General features: G+C 40.7%; 1 protein-coding gene across 3 annotated transcripts in view; it reads left to right on the top strand.

Annotated features, from left to right (window-relative positions):
• The window catches only part of PCDH11X (protocadherin 11 X-linked), a 949,600-nt gene that overhangs the window by 458,974 nt on the left and 464,451 nt on the right, over positions 1-26,175 (top strand). For all 3 annotated transcript variants that reach the window (XM_074964440.1, XM_074964439.1, XM_074964443.1), the window contains one exon: positions 3,650-3,721. In XM_074964440.1, the coding sequence (XP_074820541.1) occupies positions 3,650-3,721 (72 nt within the window). The remainder of the gene's footprint in view (positions 1-3,649; positions 3,722-26,175) is intronic.

Raw genomic sequence — 26,175 nt, 5'->3', positions numbered from 1 at the left:
AACGCGGCGTGCTTAGGGGAGGAGGCGGGGCTGGGGTGGGGATTTGGGGAAGGGGTCCAATGGGGCAGGGAGGGAGTGGAGTTGGGGCGGGGACATTGGGGGAAGGGTTGGAATGGGGGTGGGGAAGGGGTGGAGTTGGGGCAGGGCTGGGGGTGGGGGGCGTGAGCAAATCCCCCCCCCCATGGAGTATCCTCTCTTTTGAATGTTCAAATGTTCAAACTTAAGTCAATGGTAGTCTTTCCAGTGACTTTTATGGATTTTTGCTCATGGTTCTCATTTATTATGAAAAAATAACTTATCTTAAAGAGTTTTGCATTGCATAAGGATAGTGCCCAGTTCCTCTTCCTGATATCAGTCCCTCTCTTTGTTTGTTTCCAAGCATCTTCCTGTTCCCCCTCCTGCCTATTTCTGTAGTACTCAAGTTACCACTGGTTTTGAAGTTTCTGGAGACTGGAAAACTGACCTGGAAATTTTATGAAAACATGTTTTTCTGATCAGATTTGTGGCATTTTCATTTCAGATCATAGCTGGCAATTCCCTGTGACAGTGTTTCCCAAACTTGGGACTCCACTTGTTCAGGGAAAGCTCCTGGCAGGCCGGGCTGGTATGTTTACCTGCCGCGTCCACAGGTTTGGCCTATCGCGGCTCCCACTGGCTGCAGTTCGCCGCTGCCAACGGGGGCTGCGGGAAACGGTGCGGGCCAAGGGACGTACTGGCCGCCGCTTCCCGCAGCCCCCATTGGCAGCGGCGAACTGCAGCCAGTGGGAGCTGCAATCGGCCGAACCTGCGGACGCAGCAGGTAAACAAACTGGGCCTGCCAGCCAGGGGCTTTCCCTGAACAAGCGGTGTCCCAAGTTTAGGAAACACTGCCCTAGGAAAAGAACAGCCTTTCTTGACGGTATTTGAGCAGTTCTGTTGCCTTTCCTGGACAGAAACTGGAAGTGGAAAACCATTTAGCCAACATTTCCAAACCTCATTAAAAGGATTTTTGGAATTTGATACTAAAAATGGACAAAATATTTGGAAGGGTTCTTAATTTATCAAAACTAGTTAATAAATATTTTAAGTATTTCTACAGCACCTAACACAATGTGTTTCTCATGACGTTTGCCACTAGGTAGTACCACAGTAGATGTATTTACTACTACTACTAACTAATGATATATACACATGTGTGTTGTTTATTCGGCTTAAAAGTAGAATATATTTACCTATACTTGTGTATATATGAAAAAACATCGCTTCCCCCCCCAGAATATGAAACAAATATGCCCGTTTTAATTGGATTTGATTCACACTAAATCTGGTATTTTTTTCCCTCAGAGAAAATTAATCTATTCATTGTCATATTTGAACACTGAATCATGTTCAGTTGTCATCACATCATCCAACACCACAGGCAAATGACAGGGATGTGTAATTGTACAATTTTAAAACAAGATGCCCCCCCCACCATCTGCAGCCATTATATAATCTACCATAATTAAATTCTCTGTTTATTTCCATGGTCATTTGAACTTGGCACTCTCAGTAATCCATACAAACAGAAGATAGCTGAGGTAGTGTACAGACTGTGTTTTTGACATCCTTCACTTTAATCAGATACTTAAAATATATATTACCAGAGACAGCAAATCTTTTGGCTGATCACATTTCTGTGTATTTATACTGCACTACTCGCCATGATCTGAGGCATTCATATATGACACTGTTGTGCGGCATTATGACATGTCATTAGGCTCTCCCATAACATGGCATGTCAGAGTGTAAAGTTTCACAGCTACCAAAATAAAGATGTCATAATAAAACGTGTCCCTTAATAGTGCCTTTTGTCAGAGGATGGTGATGAACTTCACAAAAGTGTATATTATCCCCCTTTTAGAGATGGAGAAACAGACAAGAAGCAGGTATGTGACTTGTCCATGGTTACACCATGAGTCATAAGCAGAGTCTGTGATAAAACTCAGGTTTCTTCCGTCCCAATCCTGTGCTCTAACCTTTGGATCATGCTGTTTCCCTCTTTGGAGTAATGTATGGGTTCATGAACCATCTCTGTCTTTAGCAGGACTGCTAAATTTGATTGCTGTCTTGAACAACACTACAGCATGTAATATTTCTTAGGAAAGTCCAAAACAGAAATCTTGTACAGAAGAACATATAAAATGAGAAAATGCACAGCTTCCATTGATAGAACTACTGTTAATGAAGTCTATATTAGTCTGAATGTTGTAATAGTATACTCCTGGGATACTTTTATCAATTATTATTGTATATCAGTCTCTGTGTGAGGATAGATATATTTATTTGACCATTTATCTAGAAAATTTATTTAATGCTTCCAGCCAACATTCAGTTTAGTTCTAGTTTTATTGAAAAATCTTAGTCAATGCCCTTCAGGATGTCAGATGATGTCTTACTATTTACCAAATCTATTATTCTGCAGTATATCGCAAGACACTGCCAAAAATAGGTAGTGACCACTTTAGTGTTATGAAAAGTGTGATGTTTGCTATTTATCTTAAGACCAGTTATATGTGTGGGTAGGCATAATATACTCACACAAGACTTTAACAGTGACTCTCTGGTAGTTGAAATTGCACTCAATCCCTATACTCATAAAATCCAAAACATTTATGAGCAGAGTTGAGCAATTATACACACTGACAAGTTGGCAGGGTGATTTGGAAATGTCAGTAATTTACTTGGGAATATGAAGAGTCAGCAAATATAATTCTTCAAGGGCTCCTTTAAGCCATCTGATTGTAAAGACTTTTGATTTGGGGTCAGTCTTGCCACTTCTTTAGAATTCTCAGAGTTTAAGGGTCAATGAGCTATTAAACAGCACATCCTTCTAAGCTCCTATTATAAAGAGCTTTAAGGAAAGGGAAAGGCTATCAGCCAAACGCATGAAAGAAACCTCAATAACACAGTGTTTAAAAAGTAGGTGTATTGGAGGAGCTTTCTGTTTGATTTTTGTTTTGTTTTGCACTTAAATTAATTGCAGTTGCTTTGTGGGTAACAGATGTTATATTCATGGTATGTCCTCACTTGCCAAAATAAATGAGGCGTGGCAGTGTGGTCTAGTGGACAGGACACTGAACTTGAAATCAGGAGTCTGGTTTCTATTCCAGATTCTTCCACTGGCTTGTGGTGTGGTGATGGGAAGGTCACGTCTCTTCTCTGTGCCTCAGTTTCCCCATCTGTAAACGCTTTGAGATGTTTAGATGAAAATTGCTGTATCAGAGCTATCTATTACTTTTATATCTAATGTTATAAAAGGGCTTTCAAGAAAGACTGAAAAAGTGCTGCTGTTCAATTCAACAAAGCATGAGATGCAATCTTGTTGGGATTCCGCACTACATTACTGCTGCATTAAAACTGGGTTATGTACTGAGTCAAAAAAAAGGACCTATCCCAAAAAGAAAAGGAGTACTTGTGGCACCTTAGAGACTAACAAATTTATTTGAGCACGGCTGCTACTCTGAGACCTATCCCAGTGACCTCTGGAAATGTGGGCATTTCTGGTTGACGGTCATTGTCTGAATTTTATGCATGTCTTGTAATTTGTACCTTACAATAGAAAATGAGTGTTCATATGAATATGTTGGCTGAGCAGATAACCTGACACATTTTTTTCTCCCTTCAAAAGCACACAAAAGAGAAGGGAAGACCCCAGAGCCCTTTGAAAGAGACAAGCCTGGAATCATGGACTCAGCCACAGGTAGGTAGGAACCACATTATTGATAAGTTTCTGTGTTTGCCTCTGCTCCTCAGTAGCATAGTAGTGTTCATTTCTGTGAGTCTTAACAGTATCAATTTGAGTCTCCAAAGAAGCGCTGTAATGGGTAGCTCTCTGGTAGGTAGCATCATGTGGCATTTGCTTTAGGTTCTTCTATGAGAGTCCCATGGTTAATGTGGCTGTAAATGCTATGTTATTTGGCTTAGCCCTGTTAAGATCTGCTTCCTTTTTCTCACCCTCTCCCCCCCTACCACACCCCCCCCCAGCATGTTTCATACCCTCAAAAAATATAAGGATTTCAGCTCATGTCATTCATGGACCTTTTTCCTGACACACATCATTATAATGGGGGTTGAAATAAACCAGTGACAAAATAGAAATTTAAAATTAAATCAGTATCCAAATGGTGTCTTAGGAAATTATGAACAGCTCATTAACTTCTGGGATAGAATTCTATTTAAGCCTACAGAATGACAGCTTAAAGCGAAGGCTCATGAATTTGACATATTAAATCTTAAGGTCCAACAGTTTGACCCACCAGAAAAGATGTGGTGCTTATTCAAATGAGAAGACAGGGAGATGGATGAATGAGAATATTGATATGCAACATTTACCTTCAGGAACACACAATGCTTTATAGGATCCTATTTTGGCGTATTTACTTTGGCAAATCATTTATTACTAATTTGTGTATTATGCTAAATTTAGGAATTTAGAGCCATTTCCTTTATTTGTCTCTTACATATCAGCCCTGCCTTCATTTATGTATAAATATTGGATGGGGGTGTGGGAAGAGGACTGACCCACTGTAATTACAGTGCTCTTGTACACTTGGTAATTTCTGCCTATAGTTAGAGTTCTGCCAGACGTTTTACACTGTGAGCATTCCTCTCAAGCAGCTCTGCCTTCACTTAGGGCCTGATTTTAAAAACGAATTACGTATTGGAGCCCATGACATTTTACAGTCATATTTACTGCAAGTGTATGCAGAAAATCCAACATGGGAACTCACAATTGGAACTGAACATCCACTTGTGTTCTCTCAATCTCTAGTTTGTGTGAACTTTTGCAGTAAGTGAATGTTTACATGAGGCAAGGTGCTGACTGTTCATGCACCTCTGGGCTCGCTCCTTGAAAATCAGCATCTCATTATCTGAAGACTTGATTGAGGTCTGATGGACATGGGATTGAATTACTGCTGATTTTGAATGATATGCTCTTGAACTGTGCTTGCATATATACAGATATCCCTGTTGCTAGGTAAAATGTGCATGTGAAATGAAAGTAAAAGCCTTGAATCATTAGCTTCCAAAGCACAGGACTTTAGGCCTTAAGCTAAAGGAATAGTTACGAACAATAAAGATGACCTTTATTAGGGGGCAGTTGTATACACACACCAGCCAATATGTTGCATTCACTCGTGCTGCATGGGATTTTTCAGTGTATTATGTTTGCCATTCCATATCCATCTATCTCAGATTAGGAACAAATCCTTACTTTACTTCATATTTGCTTGTGTGACTGAATAGCTTTAAAAATGTAATGTTTTGGGCACTCATCTTACTTAGTTATTTAGAAAAAAAATTTAAACCAGATACAATTTTTATGAGTTTTTTGTTTGGATGGAAGAAATGTGATCAACAAAATGTAAAACACTGAGGCCATTATCGTAGCAGAAAATTAAATTAGTTGTTAATTCTTTCATGGATGTAATTCAGGCTACTGCAAATCCCTCCTTAGACATTTTATATAAAGTGAGTGAAAATTCATGGTACTGATAAAGGCTTTGTCTGTTTTATGAGCAACGGGCAAATGGTACAAACGGTGCCCATAAAGCAAATTGGTTCCCAACTCTAAAAGCAAGCAGAATATGCTTAAAATCTAGTGGGAAGCACCATAGGAAGAAGCAACTACTATTTATAGGAATATGATATTTAGATGGGGCTGAATGAGTACCTCTTTTCTAAAAGGGATACTCAACAGTTCTTTTGGAATGCATAGAAAAATTCACTAAGTTATTTGGGTTATTTATTGAGAATTCAAAGTCAGCCACTTAGTAGCAGGTTGCATTTTATCAACAAAAGGAAATAAACCCTGCAGCCTGTAGCACATCTTCAGTGTTCAGAGGCCGATCTGGTCACATGCACAATCACTGAAGCAAACACTACCACATCTGTGTCCCGATGACGGGAAGTGGAGACACAGGCAGATATTGGTGTTTGGATAGTTTTGCATATAGAGTGTAAGACAAAGTAAGTGTTCTTGTGGGAGTGTTTCTTTGTTTTTCAGTTCCATTGTGGTTTTGGTCCTCCCCAAACAAATTCCAGCCAATTATAGCAGTTATAAATAGACCCATGAGCCAGACAGTTTGAAATTCAATTGTCCTCTTCCAGGAAATCTGAATCCCAGCAAAGCTTTCTCAGTGACACTTCATTGCACGGGTGGGAAAAGGGAGTCCCGTCAAAGCCATGGATTTGTGGGTCCGAACACACAGTCAAAATCCTTTACCTCCACTATGACCCCAAATTAATTCAAACAGTTCCCTGTTGCTCTCACTATGAACCCAGTGATTTGAAATTGAACTTCCCTGTGTGGAACATAAAACATATGACAACATCAGGGAACGATTATATATAGTTCTCCGGTAAATTTTAGACAAGATTTTTGCAGAGGAAGAGAGCACCAGGAAAAGGGTACATGATAGTAGCTGCTAAGATGAGCTTCTCATCAGTTTATACACTGTATTGAAATGTTAAATACCTTGTATTGTTGTGGTTACGTTTTCTTGCTGCACTGCCTGATTAAACATTTGGCTGATAAACTGTGTCAAGGTTATTCAAAACTGCGTCAGCTGCAGTTAAGAATACATGCAAATAGCCTAGATTAGATTTCTGAGGGTCAGCTAGACATAGGGCAATTTAAAGTCAAACCAAGCTCTAGCATTGGGTACTCTCATTTATAGTGTTTTATGTCAGCATTGTGGATTAAGAGGTCAAGGGGGAGGGAGAATTAACCTAGAGCAAGAAGGAAGAATGCTAAGGGCAGAGATCCAGTTTAATAGGATAAGTAATGGGAACAATGCCTGGAGTTGGCTAGCTAAATTCTGCGGCAGTGGGCACCTGCCAGCTTTTGCCACTAAGGCCAGTAGGGTAAATCTACCATTGCGTCAATTTCAGATTTTTTGTGTGCATTATTAAACTTTCCTCTGTTCACACCCTTTGCACTGTCTGCACTCTGTATCTAAAGTACCCAAGGAATTTCAGAGATGGTTGGCAGCATTACATGAGAGGAGGGAAATGAATGGCGGTTGAATCTTTTTATGTATTTCTTTTTAAGCACCTATCCTAACAACACGAGGCACTTTATACCTTTAAAACATAAACAAAGGCAAACAACAAAGATTTGTCTGGTCAAAATCCAGACTAACAAATATAGCATATAACCACTCTTAACTGACCACCCCGTATCCCTCAGCCCATATTCTCAACCAAAACCCAGAAGATGATGACACTGGAGGTCAACAACACCCTCTTCTCACAAAACACTAGAAAAAAAAAAGGACCTTTCTTCAGGAAGGTTAAATGTCCAGTGATTAAAATCTCACTTATAATTATTCCCAGCTGGCATGTACATCATTGTGTGTTTTATAGACCAGGTAGTGCAAGGTATGAGATGTTGGTTATTTATGATGACCTGATGCTGCTGAGGAGCCTGACTGACAGGTGCAGTGAAATACATAGGGATAATTTTATCGAGTAAGTATGACCCTTTCTCTTTACAAAGCAAAATAAGGGAACTGCGTTTCTTTTTTTTTAGTGAGCAGAATTTTTTAATAGGAAGGGGAAAAAAACCCACACTCACACTGCAAGCCTAATTACAAGTGATGGAGTGTAGTATTTTTCTTCACAGTTTTAAAGAATCACTTTTTAATCTTGGAACAGTGGATAACAACATCACTAATCCAATATTTTAACAGTAAATACATTTGATGATGGGAATTGCTACACTAATCTTATATCCCGCCACAGTACAGTTAAGAAATCCACAGGGGTTTTACTAATCATTTTTCATAACGTAAATCAACTTGTGTAATTCTTATGCACTCTCAATGGCCTGTAGCCACAGATGGAGCTAGGCACAGAATTTTTGTCTTTTCCGTAAGTGTTTTGCACCCTGACCAGAAGCCAAGCCATCCCTCTCATGTTAAAACACACAGGGAGGGGCTTTTGGAGGGAAAATCTCTGAGTATTCTTTCAGGGAGATTCTCTCACTTTGTGCTGTTGGGGGCTGGAGCTGGATAGTCTTCTCCCCGCCCCCATGGTAGAAAGGAGCCATTGCTGTGGACATTGAGCAGCCCCCATTTATGGACAAGTGGGGAGATCTGCTAAGCTATGAAATTCAGCACACAGCAAAAGACAAATATATCTCCCAAATTGAAAATGTGAACCCTAATATTACTATTAGATTACGTATTGGAGGCATTTAGGACTGATGTATCAGTTCAATGGATCAATATACCCTATCTGTGAATGTAAGACCCTCTTGCTTTGCTCTGTATATGAGTTCAGGCCCTGGACTTACTGGGTGATGAAACATTAGAGAATGTGGTTCATGAATGTGGTTCAGTATGGAACAGTCACTGTTATTTTGCAAAACCATCAACATTTAAATAATTAGAACTTGTATCTTAGACTCATAGGACTGGAAGGGACCTCAAGAAGTCATCTAGTCCAAGCTTTTGCACTCATGGCAGGACTAGGTATTATCTAGACCATTCCCAACAGGTGTTGGTCTAACTTGCTCTTAAAAATCTCCGGTGATGGAGATTCCACAACCTCCCTAGTCAATTATTCCAGTGCTTAATCACTCTGACAGTTAAGATTTTTTTCCTAATGTCCAACGTAAACCTCCCTTGCTGCAATTTAAGCCCATTGCTTCTTATCCTATCCTCAGAGGTTAAAAAGAAATTTTTTTCTCCCTCCTCCTTGTAACAACCTTTTATGTTCTTGAAAACTGCTATCACGTCCCCTCTCAGTCTTCTCTTTTCCAGACTAAACAAACCCATTTTTTTTCAATCTTCCGTCATAGGTCATGTTTTCTAGACCTTTAATCATTTTTGTTGCCCTTCTCTGGACTTTCTCCATTTTGTCCGTATCTTTCCTGAAATGTGGCTCCAAGGACACAATACTCCAGTTGAGGCCTAATCAGCACGGAGTAAAGCAGAAGAACTACTTCTTATGTCTTATTTACAACACTGCAGCTAATACATCACAGAATGATGTTTGCTTTTTTTGCAATTGTGTTACACTGTTGACTCATACTTAGCTTATGGTCCACTATGACCCCCCAAATCCCTTTTCCGCAGTACTCCTTCCTAGGCAGCCATTTCTCATTTTGTATGTGTGCAACTGATTGTTCCTTCCTAAATGGAGTACTTTGCATTTGTCCTTATTGAATTTCATCCTATTTACTTCAGACCATTTCTCCAGTTTGTCCAGATCATTTTTGAATTAATTACCATTTGCCCGTTACACCCACCTTATAGTAGCTCCATCTAGGTTGCATTTCCTTAGTTTGAGTATGAGAAGATCATGTGAGACAGTATCAAAAACTTTACTAAAGTCAAGATATACCACATCTGCCACTTCCCCCCACCTACAGGACTTGTTACCCTGTCAAAGAAAGCTATCAGGTTGGTTTAGCATGATTGTTGACAAATCCATGCTGACTGTTACTTATCACCTTATTATCTTTTAGATGTTTGCAGATTGATTGTTTAATTATTTGCTCCATTATCTTTCTGGGTACAGAAGTTAAGCTGACTGCTCTGTAATTCCCCGGGTTGTCCTTATTTCCCATTTTATAGATTGGCACTATATTTGCCCTTTTCAAGTCTTCTGGAATCTCTCCCATGACTTTAAGCTGACTGCTCTGTAATTCCCTGGGTTGCCGGGTTGTCCTTATTTCCCTTTTTATAGATTGGGACTATATTTCTCCTTTTCCAGTCTTCTGGAATCTCTTCCATGACTTTTCAAAGATAATTGCTAATGTCTCAGATATCTCCTCAGTCAGCTCCTTGAGTATTCTACGATGCATTTCATGAGGTCCTGGTGACCTGAAGACATCTAACTTGTCTAAGTAATTTTTAACTTGTTCTTTTCCTATTTTAGCCTCTGATCCTACCTCATTTTCACTGACATTCACTATATTAGATGTCCAATCACCACCAACCTTCTTGCTGAAAACCAAAACCAAGATGTCATTAAGCACCTCTGTCATTTCCACATTTTCTGTTATTATTTCCCTCCCCCCTCATTTAGTAATGGGCCTACCCTGTCCTTAGTTTTCCTCTTGCTTCTAATATATTTGTAGAATGTTTTCTTGTTACCTTTTATGTCTCTAGCTAGTTTGATCTTGTTTTGTGCCTTGGCCTTTCTAATTTTGTCCCTACATACTTGTGTTATTTGTTTATATTCATCCTTTGTAATTTGACATAGTTTCTACTTTTTGTAGGACTCGCTTTTGATTTTTAGATCATTGAAGAGCTCCTGGGTTAACCCAGGGTGGTCTCTTGCTATACTTCCTATCTTTCCTATGCAGTGGGATAGTTTGCTCTTGTGCCCTTAATAATGTCTCTTTGAAAAACTGCCAACTGTCTTCAATTGTTTTCACTTTAGACGTGCTTACCATTGAATCTTACCTACCAACTCCCTGAGTTTGCTAAAGTCTGCCTTCTTGAAATCCATTGTCTTTATTTTGCTGATCTCCCTCCTACCATTCCTTAGAATCATGGACTCTTATCATTTCGTGATTACTTTCACCCAAACTGCCTTCCACTTTCAAATTCTCAACCAGTTCCTCCTTACTTGTCAAAATCAAACCTAGAACAGCCTCTCCCCTAGTAGCTTTCTCCACCTTCTGAAATGAAAAAATGGTCTCCAGTACATTTCCAGAACTTGTTGGATAATCTGTGCCCTGCACTGTTATTTTCCTAAAAGATGTCTGAGTAGTTGAAGTTCCCCATCACCACCAAGTTCTGTGCTTTGGATGATTTTGTTAGTTGTTTAAAAAAAGCCTCATCCATCTCTCCTTCCTGGTTTGGTGGTCTGTAGTAGACCCCTACCATGACATCACCCTTTTTTTTTTTACCTCTTTTATCCTTACCCAGAGACTTTCAACAAGACTGTCTCCTATTTCCTCAACCTCAGTCCGAGTATATACATTTTTATTATACAAGGCAACACCTCATCTCTTTTTTCCCTGCCTGTCCTTCCTGAGCAAGCTGTACCCTTCTATACTAATATTCCAGTCACGCGTATTATCCCACCAAGTCTCTGTAATGCCAACTATGTCATAGTTGTGTTTATTTACTAGCATTTCAAGTTCTTCCTGCTTTTCCCCCCATACTTCTCTCATTTTTCCCCTTGGGCACGGATGCTCCTCAGCCTAGCCACCTCCTTCTGTAGCTCTCCCTTCTGCTTCCTGAGAGATTCCACCAGCAGGCACCTTTCACAATGGATGGTCCCCCCAGCCTGGCATTCTGAGAGTAGGAAATGCAGGCCAGAGTCTCTGCAAGTCCACACCAGGATCTGGGTAGAGGCATCCATGGTTAGGTGTCTGTCTGGGTACAGGCACAGGTGGAGGAGACGGGAGCAGTATTGGCACTGGCAAACAGCCCTAACCATAGCAATTATATTATGATTCCCTCCTACAAACTCCCTTTCTAGCTCCCCTGTTTGCGGTCCCCTGTTTGCTAGCTATCTTCTGTGTACTTTCTATTATAAAGTGCAAAACATAAAATTCAATATATTGGATTTGTGTGGAAAACCTCTTGATTAGTGACCTCTTCTGGAGACTAGTGGTAATTTTGTCTTCTGTTCTTATGCTAATCTTCTATGTTCAGCTCCCTTCAACCCACAGAAATGAAGGCATTTTCACAAAGCCTGTGTGCATATATAATCTGGACATATCCTGTTTACTCAGCTGGTCACTTGAGCCTTTAAGTTTCTAAATTAATGGAAGTCAAGCTGATGCTGAAGCTCTCTTCTTAACCCATTCTGCTGTGCTTAAGTATTTGTATCCCATAGCATACGGGTTTATCAATCACCCCAAAAGATATGCCTTTTCTAGATATATCTAGGCCAGTGTTTCCCAAACTTGGGATGCCACTTGTTCAGGGAAAGCTGCTGGTGGGCCGGGCGGGTTTGTTTACCTGCCGCGTCCGCCGGTTCGGCCAATCACGGCTCCCACTGGCCGCGGTTCCCAGAGCCTAAGAGGACATCCCGTTGCCAACTGTATCCACATATCTATTCAGGGGACACCATAATAGGGCTTAATCACATCAGCCACACTATCAGAGGCTCATTCACCTGCACATCTGTGATATACGCCATCATGTGCCAGCAATGCCCCTCTGCCATGTACATTGGCCAAACCGGACATTCTCTACGTAAAAGAATAAATGGACGCAAATCAGACGTCAAGAATTATAACATTCAAAAACCAGTCGGAGAACACTTCAATCTCTCTGGTCACTCGATTACAGACCTAAAAGTCGCAATTCTTCAACAAAAAAACTTCAAAAACAGACTCCAATGAGAGACTGCTGAATTGGAATTAGTTTGCAAACTGGACACCATTAAATTAGGCTTGAATAAAGACTGGGAGTGGATGGGTCATTACACAAAGTAAAACTATTTCCCCATGTTTATTCCCCCCCCCCCCCCCGCCACTGTTCCTCACACATTCTTGTCAACTGCTGGAAATGGCCCACCTTGATTATCACTACAAAAGGTTTTTTTCTCTCCTGCTGGTAATAGCTCACCTTTCCTGATCACTCTCATTACAGTGTGTATGGTAACACCCATTGTTTCATGTTCTCTGTGTATATAAAATCTCCCCACTGTATTTTCCACTGAATGCATCCGATGAAGTGAGCTGTAGCTCACGAAAGCTTATGGTCAAATAAATTTGTTAGTCTCTAAGGTGCCACAAGTCCTCCTGTTCTTTTTGCAGATACAGACTAACACGGCTGCTACTCTGAAACCTATAAAATGTGTGCGGAAGTTGGCCATCCACAAAACCCAACCTTTTCTTCCAAGTGCCAGACACAGTTTCCTTTTTAGTTGCAACTCCAGGTAATAGTAAAGTACTGTACTAGCTATGTTTATTGCTAATCTTAATATACAAATATTTTATCTGACAAATCAGGCTATGGACTTGCAGGGTGAATGGGAGGACTAATTATTTATTGGCACTGAGAATTAACTTTGTCAAGTCTAGAAACTGAAATGATCAGTTTCCAATCTTTAGAACAATAACAAAAATGTTCAGAGTAATTTTCAGAGAAATGGAAGCCAGTTTGCCCTGTAAATACTGATACAGACAATATCACCTCATTATATACTGCAGAAATATGAGACACCTAATGCCAGTCAATCTAAAAAGACTAATGAAATAAGATTTCTGTGGATGAATGTTCAGATAAATAAACAGGACTTTCTCATTCCTTTTAAAAAGCTATTTAGCAAAAATCAATCAATCAAAAAATAAAATAAAATGAATGAATTAATAAAAATATCTGTAGGAATCAGTTACAGAGCTGTGAAATGCAACATTTCCTAATTTCATTTGTGTGTTCCTTTATATTAATTGCAGGAGATTGTGCACTTACCTCATTCTAACTAAAGGGGGTAGTCCTTGGCAATTGATTAGGTAACTCATATTGTTAAATATTATTATACATTGTTATTGGCAGATTTGGAAAAGGAAGTTAATTTTCTAGCTTAAACTTGGAAAAGCCAAAAAAATCAGAGTCAAAACTGAAATTTCTCCTTTTCTTTTTGCGAAAACTGAAATTATCCTCCTGTCCCTAATTCCCGTAAATGGTACGGTCACTTTAAGTGGTGCCTTGGAATATGATGCTTGACTGCATGCTACATACTGCAATGTCTATGATTAGTTAACTTGGCTAAAGATGGATTTTCATCCTTAACAATTTTTTTTGATCTGTGTTGAATCTAAATTAAAGCCTTTGCAAATGAATGTAGTTTTAGTTTTGGTAATTAAAATGAAGGCCCACACATAGAAAGAACATAGCTGTTTGGGTAGCCTGCCCTCCATAATTATTTGTATTTTTTTGTTATTGATCTACTGACATCTTAGTTCAGGCTTGAGTCTCCAGATAATTATAACTTAAAATGAGCTGCATGCCTTGATAAGCAACCACTCCAGAAATACAGTTAGTTGCAACATAAGAGGTTTCTCTGAGACCTTAGTATTGCTGTTGCATACAGGCACTAAAAATTGGTCAATTGAGTGGGTCTTGAGCAGCATCAGCAAAAGAATCAGCAACAAAGGTAAAAAAAAAAAAAAAGGGGGCGGGGGTCATGAAATCAGGAATCTTCTGTGAGCACTTAACTCCTTATTGATTTCAGCAGGGGAGGCCATTATGAAGAAAAAATCCCATTTGGTTCAAGTTTACCTATCAGTTCCTCAGTCCAGCACATAATTATATGATAAAAACTGTCCAATTTCAGCTAAGCCACAATTCTATTATAAGCTGTTAAGAGCTTATTAAAATAAATGAGTGTTCCATAGACAAAGATTCCAGTGAGTTTGCCTCTGGTACATCAACACGGGCAATTACTAGACCCTTTTCTCTAATTGTCTTGATACAACATGTGATATAAATTAAAGCAAAGCATTTTCAACGGAGATAGTAAGTCTGAAGATTGAACAGCTGCTCTTTTGCTCAACCATTAACTTCATTCCTGCTTCTCCCAGGGTTATGGGAAGGTCCATGTTAGACTTCTGTACATAATTGTTTGCAGTGTTGTTGTAGTTATGTTGGTCCCAGGATATTAGAGATACAAGGTGGGTGAGGTAATATTTTTTATTGGGCCACTTCTGTTGGTGAAAGAGACAAGGTTTTGAGCTACACAGAGCTCTTCTTCAGGTCTGGGAGAAGAGCTCTGTGTAGCTCAAAAGCTTGTCTCTTTCAGCAACAGAAGTGGCCCAATAAAAGATGTTACCTCACTCACAGTGTATCTCTTTTGTACTGAGTCATGTGTAGCCCAACCATGTGAAGGAGTGTGTGTCAGTGTAACACTTTCCAGGGTTAAGCAAGGTGTCCAGGGATGGATCGTCACCATTTACTCACAGTGGGGTGCCCATTTGGGGAAACTGTCCACAATTACCAGGTGCTGGCAACACAAGCGTGCCTCTCGGAGCTCTGTGAGCCCCACCTTTCCCTTTGCAGACTAGCAGTTAGCCCACCATACTGTGTTACACGTGAGTTCCCAGTTCCTTATCTTCTGGACATCTGCCATGTACACAGACCCACTGCCTCCATGGAAGCAGTGTACCTCTGTTTACTGGCTTCACCTCCATTCAGCACTCTCTGTTTAACAAGGCACTTAGATGTATCTATAGTAAAACCAAATTGAAATTTATTTGGGAGCTTGAAATAAAGATTTAAATAAAAGCAAGCTCTAAGGATTTGGAAACATGAGGTTACAGATAAAAAATGTAAAATGCAATCTATGTCTATACTTATTAACAAGTTACTTTCCTGTCTAATAAGATATTTTTCACCCAGTGGTCAGTCCTTACAGCGCTTGTCCAGTCAAGAAAGCTTGCATTCCCATGAAACACTCCTGTTGACAGAGTGTCTCCTCTGTAATGGTTAATATCTTGTGTCCTTTCTTCTTCTCTGGTACAGTTACAGAATATTGTCTCTTAGCCCAGGCAGTCCTCCAGTTGTAGGCTTCTGTTTTAGGGTTCTCTTGTCTTTGTAAACACTCAAACCTGTGTCTTGTCCAAACAGTAAATATAGAGCTTGGGCTAGCTCCACGGTTGTGTATTGTTCTCAGTGTTGATTGAGTCAGCCCTGAGATTCCCCCGCCTCAGGTATGTTTCATTTCCAGCAGTTTTGGAAGGCAGTATGCTACATGTTACATAACTGTAACATTGTTTCCTGTACAAGCATTAATTCTTAGCTTTTGGCAGAGACCATATATGGCCCCTTTTGGTAAAATACTGAGAAGATGTTTGGACACAGGGTGATATAACTGGGAATGTCTATGTCACAGTCAGGTTTAGGTCTGTATCTCAATAGACAACCACTTGTACATGAATCTATGCCAAATTGTTCCATTTACTTTCAAAGTCCAAATGTCAAATCTGCCAAGTCTGGAAAATTGGGAAACTCTAAAGGTTTTTGTCCCTCAGCCCTTTAAATATTTATTCTTTTTAAATGTTATGTGCTCTGACTTTGAAGAATATCTCTTGCCACACCAGCTGTGTTGTCTGCTAAATAACATTGGTGCACACTGCTGAGCCTTTTCTTCCTGTTCCGTACTCTGCATCTAATATGGCATTGGCTTTACGACAGCGTAAATGGGGAATGAGCTGCTAGCTTTAGAACAGCTCCCCAGCAACCAGAGCATTACCTGGGAAATTTCTGGTCTGACCAGAATCCTCATGGTTAATGCAGAAAGTGCAGACACAGGCAGCCTCAAAATGTGTTCCATCAACATACTCCTTGTTGCAGATGTAACAGGGAAGCAGGATGCTTTGCTGAGCAAAGAGCATTCTTCTAGCCATTCTTTGGTGCATATTGAATTGAGGAAAATATAGCATTCTATGGTATGATCAGTGTTGAGCCAGATTACTAAAGGCATTTAAACACCTAAAGATTCAGGTAGATATCCAGTGGTATTTTCAAAGGTGCCTAACTCCCATTGATTTCATTGGCCTCTTGTGGTTTACCTATGCCTTAACAGTGCTGTTTAATTTCTTCAAGGACAAAAATGCTTACTCTCTGTCTAGGTACTCATAATGGATCCCATCACTGCACCCCACAAACATTTTTGAATTTATTCTGACAGCAACCCTGTTTGGTGGGGAAGCATTAACAATCCCATTATGTGACAGATGTGGAGCTGTGGCACAAAGACTTGAATTCATTTGCACAAAACCGTCCGTCCTCACTAACTCTTGGTGTGTCTTTGCTGCTGTCAGGGGTGTGATTGTAGGTCATGTAGTTTAGCTAGCGTGGCTACGAATAGCAATGAAGATGCGGCAGTATGGGCGGTACAAACAAAACTAGAACCTTAGAGATGTACTCTGTTCCTAGCCTGCACCGCACCACCTTGTCTTCACTGCTATTTTTAGCTGTGCTAACTAGATTAAAGGTAGTGCAGGAAGCACTAGCTGCAGTCACACTTCCGATTGCTGTGTAGATAGATGAGTTGTGCTCAGAATGCACACGTTTTAAAATAGTGACGATAAAAATAGTTATAATTAACACGTGCTTATCTTGCCATTGTCCAGTTCGATGTTAAAGAGCTGTTAAATGTAATATCTAGGGTAAAATGATGAAAACTTTATGTGCATGGGAAATTCACACATAGGCTGCTGCATAAACCAACTGACTGAAGTATCTGTACATATCAAGATACAGGGGATAGTCAGAGATTGTAAGCAAAATTCATGTTTTCAGACCTCATTATTTGGAAGCTTAAAAACAATATCTGTCTTCTGGGTCGAAGGGCTCTGAGAGAGGAAAGCCTGAGTGAGGGGAATAGAGGAAGTTCAGAAATGTTGGTCTGTGAAAAGATCAGCAAAATTAATACTGTTTCTGTCTGTCATCAGTGTGTATGTGGCCCCCATCACTGTAGTATCTGAGTGCCTCATCATCTTTAATGTTCTATCCTTATTTGTACAGATGGGGAACTGAGGCAAATAGAGGCTAGTGACTTGTCCAGGACACGCAGGGACATCTGTGGCAGATCAGGGAATTGAACCCAGCTCTACCAATTCCTAGGCTCATGTCCTAACACTGGACCATCCTTCCTCTGTTAAGTCAATTGTTTGTTTTTTTTAACTCCCCTGTCCTTCTCTCCCAATTCATGCTGCTTTTGAACCTTTCTTCCACTCCTGTCCAGATTGTTTTTTACGATTTGATATCCTTAGGGTTAAAATAAGAATAGTAATCCTGCTATATCATGCCCACTTGTTCCACTTGCCTATTAAATTGTTTCTAGTTGGAGAGGCAGTGTGAAATAGTAAGCAAAACTGTTACAGCACATTGTCACTGAGTTTTACAGCTGCTCAGCTGAGTCATCTCAGTGCTGTTCACAGGTATGATGCTTGTGAAACAAGGGGCATGAAGTGGATTAAAATGCCAAAAGAATGAGTTTTCCTTCAGGTCCAGAGGTACCAGCTACATGACCTGTATTTACCAAGACAAGACAGTGAATATAATTAGCTACACCACAGTATTGTAACAAGAAGAAAAGTATAGCAAGACTCTGAATTTTTCATTTCACCTAGTAGCATGTAAATTGTTCACAATGAGCATGATCCTGTTTGACATCAGTGAGAGCTTTGCTATTGACCCCAGTGGAAGTAGAATCAACCAAATATTTATTAACTATTGATATGAAGGGTTCACAAGTGCATAGTTAATAACTAGCCATCATTCACAATTGAGGCCAGGATATGACCCCTACCACACTGAACAATTGATGACATAAATCTGTTTGGTCTCCGGCCAGTATGGTGTGAAAGTCATTCTCTAGCTCAGTGAATGATGATAACTTTGAGTTCTTGACCCATCTGTTGAATTACTTTTTTCTAAGACAGTCTAGTACCATCTTTGATACTGACTCTCTTGGAGGCCTGAGCCATATTACGTAATCTCTCTATCAGTTCCTCACCTGGAAAATTGATTACCTAGCTCAGGTAAAATTGGTTATCTATCCCAACTGTAAATTAGTTAATGTATATCAGATGCTGTGAAGGTGAAGTGGGCAACATACATACTTAACATTAAAACACTTAAGAAAAGATTTAAGTTTGTTTGTTTTTTAAAAGATGCGAACATTTTTTGTTAAAAACAAACAGCCCAGGAGCTGTTGGGGAGAGGGTGTGTGTATACAGACTTCATATCAATGTGCAGAGATTTAGCTCTTGTGTTTACCTTTTTTGTGAATGAGAGTAATACAATAAATAAGTGAGCTCGATATTCATATCATTTGTAGTAGGATATGGCTGTATGAAAGTTTCTCCTTCACAAGTCTCTCTTTTTCCAGCCCTCTCAGGCACAAATCAAAATTCTATACGATGGTACTCATTTCTAAGGAAACAAGTCACAATATCAGAATGAAGGATTAAGACTTTATTGCATGGATAGATAGAAGAAAATGAATGTTGGGAGGGGAATATTTTGATTAAATGTACACTATATAAATAATTTTGACAATAACTGTTACTTACAAAGGAAATTATCATAACATGCAAATTTTGCTTTTTATGTTCTAATACACTTTTCTTTAAGAACAGGTATTTCTTAGGAAATATAATTAGACCTGTGGAATATGCATTTCACGCCAAAATAAGGCAGCTACCTTTTTTTGGTGCCATCTGTCCAATTCTGTGAGATTTGCTGAAGGGAAAGGTAGTTCTCTGTGCAGTATTGTTCTTTTTATACATGAACTCATTAATTTGTTTTGGTTTATAGTGTGCTATTTTTCCCCTTTTATAATTTTGAAGTATCCTTTTTACAAAACAGATCTAGATGATTTAATTACCTAGGGGATTTGAACAGCTTTCATGGTGAAGGACAAACACATTAAGAAAACTAATACACAGATCCAGACTGTGGTTTCTGATGCTGCTGACCAAGACTGTGGTCTGGAAGATATCGCAAATATCAAAAAAGTGTGGAGTCTACATTTTGCACTTGTCTTCTAGTGCTTCACCACGCCACATCAAAACCCAAGAGGAGAGCATTAAAAATATTTATAATATATTACACTCATTTTTAAACTCTCACAAATGTTTGAGGCACAAAGCAGCTGATGTAAACAGCATGACAAGAGCTGATGCTGGTATACTATAGTGGGTGTGTGTTATCCATGACACTACCCAGAGACGTTTATTTTAAAATCTACAAACTGTCACAAGAAAAAAGAGCATGATTGGCACAGTCATCACAGCATGTACACGTGTACTTATTTGTAGTCTGATATATACACCTCGTACATGCATGTGATAGCCAATGGGACAAATTGCAGTTGTGAAAAATTGTGGAGCCAGGTGATTAATTTATTGTGTATTTTGCCTGTCCTCTGTCTACTAAGCCATGTCTCCCAGGTTTATTCTAACATTACAACTCTCTCTGCAGCTTCAAATAGAAGATGGTAAAATAAAATATCAATTTTACTCCAGAAACATTTCCTCCCCAGGCCACTAGTTGTGGAAATTTCTTCTTCAAAATTATTCTAGGCTAGGGGTTAGGATGGGCAAGATGTAGTCCTAGGTACCTAGGGCTACAAAAATGAGTCCCGGTTTAAAACAACACCACCAAAAAATATTACTAATGTCGCTAAAACATTACTAATTCTAGAGATGGCTTTTTGTTTGTTTTTGGTAACATATATGCAACCTAAAAATTAAATGATGGTGTGATGTTGTCTAAAAGTTTTATTGGTACTCTTTTGGATATCCTGAATAACAAATCATGCTTTTATTATGAATAACATGCTGCTCTGAAACTCAGAATGATAAAACCTTTAATATTTTGGACACACACTCTCCCCCCACCCCCAGAGTAGGGAACTAGGCTAGGACTTGGGAGACCAGGGTTCCCATCTCTATTCCTCTACAGCAGGGGTGGGCAAACTTTTTGGCGCTGAGGGCCACATCTGGGTTCCAAAACTGTATGGAGGGCCGGGTAGGGAGGGCTGTGCCTCCCCAAACAGCCTGGCCCCTGCCCCCTGACTGCCCCCCTCAGAACCCTTGACCCATCCAAACCCCCTGCTCCTTGTCCGCTGACCGCCCCCTCCTGGGACCCCCCATCCCTAACCACCCCCCCGGGACCCACCCTCTATCTAACTCCCCCTGCTCCCTGTCCCCTGACTGCCCTGAGCCCTTCAACCCCCCTACCCCCTGACAGTTCCCCCGGGACTCCCACGTCTATCCAACCCCCCCTGCTCCCTGTCTGCCCCCTGGAACCCCCTGCCCCTTATCTGACCCCCCTGCTCCCCACCCACTTACCATGCCGCTCAGAGCACCAGGACTGGCAGCCACTCTGCCCGGCTGGAACCAGCTGCGCCGCTGTGCAGTCTAGAGCCCCGCTGCCCAGAGCTCTGACAGCACGGCGAGCTGAGGCTGTGGGGGAGGGACCGGGGGCTAACCTCCCTGTCCGGGAGCTCAAGGGCCAGGCAGGATGGTCCCATGGGCTGGATGTGGCCTGCAGGCCATAGTTTGCCCACCTCTGCTCTACAGACTTCCTGTGTGAACTTGGGTAAGTCATTTAGTCTGTCTACGTCCGAGTTCCCCATCTGTGTCACTGGTAATATCACTTTCTTACCTCAGAGAGGTGTTAAAAAGATTGTGAGATGCTGAGATACTAGGGTAGTGGGGGGCCATATAAGTACCTGAGATCGACAGAATACTTCTCCATACAGTCATATTGTCTTAGGTCAAGTGGGCAGTAGGAGTCATAGGCGCCGACTTCCCCTCTTTCCCCTGGGTGCTCGACCCCCACCCCACTCCACGCCTTCCATGACGCCCCACCCCACCCATCCCTTCCCTGCCCCCATTCCAACCCCTTCCCCAAAGTCCCCACCCCAACTCCGCCGCCTCCCTGCCCCTATTCCAACTCCTTCCCCAAATCCCCGCCCCAGCTTCTTCCCCGCCTCCTCCCCTGAGTGCGCCATGTTCACACTTTTCCCTCCCCTCCCGGAGCGTGCTAATGCGGCCAAACAGTTGTTTGGTGGCAGCCGGGTGGGGAGCGCTGGGAGGCAGGCGGAGGAGTGGGGATGAGGCATGCTCAGGGGCAGAGGAGGAGGGCGTTAGGGGGGAAGGGAGCTTGGCTGTCGGTGGGTGCAGAGCACCCACTAATTTTTCCCTGTGCTCCCCAGCCCCGGAGCATCCATGGAGTCGGTGCCGATGGTAGGAGTGCTTTGTTAATATTGCATGCTTAGGTGGAGGCAAAACTGTGCTTTTGGCAGCATAGCTTATTTCAGCACAGTTTGAAGGTATCACTGCATTTACACTAGGGTCTTTTGCTGGCATAGCTGTGTTGGTCACAAATCAGAGCTCTGATCAAAATAGCCATGCCAGCAGAAGTTTATATTGTAGACCTGGCCTTCTGATATTCTCTGCCAGTGGGTGTATGTATATCTGAGATTTTTACAATGGCTCGATTAATCGCAGTTAACACACGCAATTAACTGCAAAAATTAATCGTGATTAATCGCAGTTTTAATCTCATTGTTAAACAATAGGATACCAATTGAAATTTATTAGATAGTTTGGATGTTTTTCTACATTTTCAAATATATTGATTTCAATTGCAACACAGAATACAAAGTGTACACTGCTCACTTTATATTATTTTTTATTACAAATACTTTCACTGTAAAAATGATAAAAGAAATAGTATTTTTCAATTCACTTAATACAAATACTGTAGTGCAATCTCTTTATCATGAAAGTTGAACTTACAAATGTAGCATTATGTACAAAAAACCCTGCATTCAAAAATAAAAGAATGTAAAACTTCAGAGCCTACAACTCCACTCAGTCCTACTTCTTGTTCAGCCAATTGCTAAGACAAACAAGTTTGTTCACATTTATGGGAGATAATGCTGCTGGCTTCTTATTTATAATGTCACCAGAAAGTTAGAATAGGCATTTGCATGGGACTTTTGTAGCTGGCATTACAAGGTATTTATGTGCCAGATAGGCTAAACATTCTTATGTCCCTTCATGCTTCCTCCATCAGAGGACATACCTCCATGCTGGTGACGCTCATGTGACAGGTTGGACCCCCTGGGATGTCACCTGGTGTTCTGGGACACCACTGAGGCAGACTCTTCTGCCAGCCTCGGCCCCTTTTACCTGGTCTTGCTGCGCTAAGCTCCCCAGGCTTTTCTAGCCAAGCACGCAGGCAGGGCCACACCCAGCTGCACTGAGAGACAGAGATCTGCTCTGAGAAGGCTCAGCATAAAGGGCTTGCCACAACACCCAGATGTCCGCCCCCACCCTTGGAGTACAAACCCAAAATTATATGAAATTCACCTCTTCCCTCAATATGGAGGAGGGTATGCACAACTTCTCTCGCCCCCTCCCCCCCACAGTTAGAAATCACATAAACTGGGTTATATTGTAAACCAGAAATACATTTTATTAACTATAACAGGTGTATTTTAAGTAGTTAAGGAGGTAGCAGACAGAACAAAGCAGATTACTAAGAAAATAAAACAGAGCACACAAACTAAGCTTAATACACTAAAGAAACTGGTTACATGTAAATTCTCACCCTAAACATGGTTCTAATAATCTTCTTCACAGGCCAGATGCTCTTCCAGCCTGGGTCCAGGTCTTTCCCCCAGTTCAGTCTTAGTTGTTTCCCTCAGTCATCTTCGGTGGGGTAGGAGGGGAGAACTGACAACCCAGATTACCTCACTCCCCAGCCTTAAATAGGATTTGCATAAGGTGGGAGTCCTTTGTTTCCTAGTTTGACCTCCCACCCCTCCTAGCTTATCATGGAAAAGTACACAATTCAAGATGGGTTCCAGTGTCAGGTGACATGGTCACAAGCCTCTATAGGGCCCCTGTAGCCATTCTTCACAGGCTGACCCACACTGTTCACAGGAAGACTAAGCTCTTTTACACCCCATTGTCTCGTGCTGATGGACCATCAGCACTGTCAGGCTTTTTCATTGTTGTACCTGAAGTGTTAGCAGGGGGCGTCACCCAAAGTATCATAGTCGAAATATAGATACATAGTCAATATTCCTAATTTCAGATACAGAAATGATACTTGCATACAAATAGGATAATCACATTCACTAAATCATAATCTTTCCAATAATATCTCACATGAGCTATCTTGCATAAAGTATATCTCAGTTATGTCCTGTTCATATCATAAGCATATTTTCATAAAGAATATGAAATCACACGTCACAGGTCAATAAAAATAATGCTTTAATTAAATTTGTGATTGAACTCCTTGGGGAGAATTGTATATATTCAGTTCTGTTTTACCCACATTCTGCCATATAATTCACGTTATAGTAGTCTTGGATGTTGTTAGTTTTAAGAACACTTTTACGGTAGATTTGACAAAACGCAAAGAAGGTACCAATGTGAGATTTCTGAAGATAGCTATAGCACTCGATCCAAGGTTTAAGAATCTGAAGTGCCATTCAAAATCTGAGAGGGATGAGATGTGGAGCCTGCTTTCAGAAGTCTTAAAAGAGCAACACTCTGATGCGGAAACTATAGTACCCGAACCACCAAAAAAGAAAATCTACCTCCTGCTGGTGGTATCTCACTCAGCAGATGATGAAAATGAACATGCATCAATCTGTACTGCTTTGGATTGTTATTGAGCAGAAGCCATCATCAGCATGGACACATGTCTTCTGGAATGCTGGTTGAAGCATGAAGGGACAAATAAATCTTCAGTGCATCTGGCATGTAAATATCTTGAGACGCCAGCTACAGCAATGCCATGTGAAAGCCTGTTCTCACTTTCAGGTGCCGTGAACAAGAAGCAGGCAACATTATCTCCTGAAAATGTAAACAAACTTGTTTGTCTGAGCGATGGGCTGAACAAGAAATAGGACTGAGTGGACTTGTAGGTGCTAAAGTTTTACAATGTTTTATTTTTCAATGCAGTTATTGTTATGTACATAATTCTACATTTTTACGTTCAACTTTCATGTCAAAGAGATTGCACTACAGTACTTGTATTAGGTGAATTGAAAAATACTATTTCTTTTGCTTTTTACAGTGCAAATATTTGTAATCAAAAATAAATGTAAAATGAGCACTGTACACTTTGTATTCTCTGTTATAACTGAAGTCAATATATTTGAAAATGTAGAAAACATCCAAAAATATTTAAATAAATGGTATTCTACTATTGTTTAACCATGTGATTAATTATGCAATTAATCTCAATTAATTTTTTTAATTGCTTGACAGCCCTAATTTTTACTTGATTTTGTATGTCTCAATTTTTGAATACCCAAGTCAAAACACTTTAAAAGGACTTGATTTCTGGAAAGTTCAGAAAACCACCTTCTGAAAATCAGGCCCCTCTAAAGTTTCCTGGGTTAGGCACACAGAAATTGAGGCAACGAACATCAGCATCACTTTTGAAACTTTTGACCATACGTATGTGCGTATAATGAGTTTGTGTGACTTGGAAAATAAAGACACAGATATATGTGTAATTCACATACCTCAGGTCTCTGTAGAAATATTACATTAGTCAAACAATGTGGGGTGGGTTAAAGGTAGAAACCAATTAAAATGATCACTGGAAAAATGTCTATAGAATAATATTTTTAAAAAGAATATTTCAAAGAATCCATGTGAGATTGCTTCTTAAATTACTAGCCATGTTTCATGCAATCCCTTAGGAGCTTCTATCAGCGAAGGATGGAAAGAGCTTATGAGCAGGGCCCTACCAAATTCGTGGCTATGAAAAACGCATTATGGACCATGAAATCTGGTGCTTTTACACTATATTTTATACTATACAAATTTCACGGGGGAGACAAGTGTTTCTCAAATTGAGAGTCCTGACCCAAAAAGGAGTTGTGTGGGGGGGGGGAGAGGGCGGCGGCTATCACAAGGTTATTTTAAGGGGATGGCAGTATTGCCACCCTTACTTGTGCTCTGCCTTCAGAGCTGGGCAGCCGGAGAGCAGTGGCAGTTGGCTGGATGCCCAGCTCTGAAGGCAGCGCCCCACCAGCAACAGTGCGGAAGTAAGGGTGGCAATACAATACCATGCTATCCTTACTTCTGGACTGCTGCCTTCAGAGCTGGGTGGCCAGAAAATGGCAGCTGCTGACCAAGGGCCCACTCTGAAGGGAGCAACACAGAAGTAATAATATACCATGCCATGCTTACTTCTGCAGCTGCCGCTCTGTGGCTGCTCAGCTCTGAAGACAGAGCCGCTGGCAGCAGCAGCGCAGAAGTAAGGGTAGCAGTACTGCAACCCCCGTCACAATAACCTGTTGACCCCCCCCATCCCCACCCCCACAACTCCTTTTTGAGTCAGGACCCGTACAATGACAATACTATGAAATTTCAGATTTAAATAGCTGGAATAATTAAATTTACAATTTTAAAAATCCCGTGACTGTCAAATTGACCAGAATGGACCGTGAATTTGGTAGGGCCCTACTCATGAGCTAAAAAGTCCCAAAGAAGCTGGCAGTGCAATGTATAAGCTGCATTGACTGGACCAGGTTATTACTATTATTATTTAGGAAATTTCTGCAGTTAGTTTTCACTCATGCTAAGCACTAGTTTAATTTAGCAGTGTATAGTACTTATCTCTCATAATCAAATATAAATGGTAGAGGATGCTAGTGAAAAATATAATGGATGACTAACTA

This window comes from Natator depressus, chromosome 9, assembly GCF_965152275.1.
Source record: "Natator depressus isolate rNatDep1 chromosome 9, rNatDep2.hap1, whole genome shotgun sequence".
Taxonomy (NCBI): Eukaryota; Metazoa; Chordata; order Testudines; family Cheloniidae; genus Natator; species Natator depressus.
The sequence above is the reverse complement of the archived record's forward strand: the minus strand, read 5'-3'. Positions and strand labels throughout refer to the sequence as shown.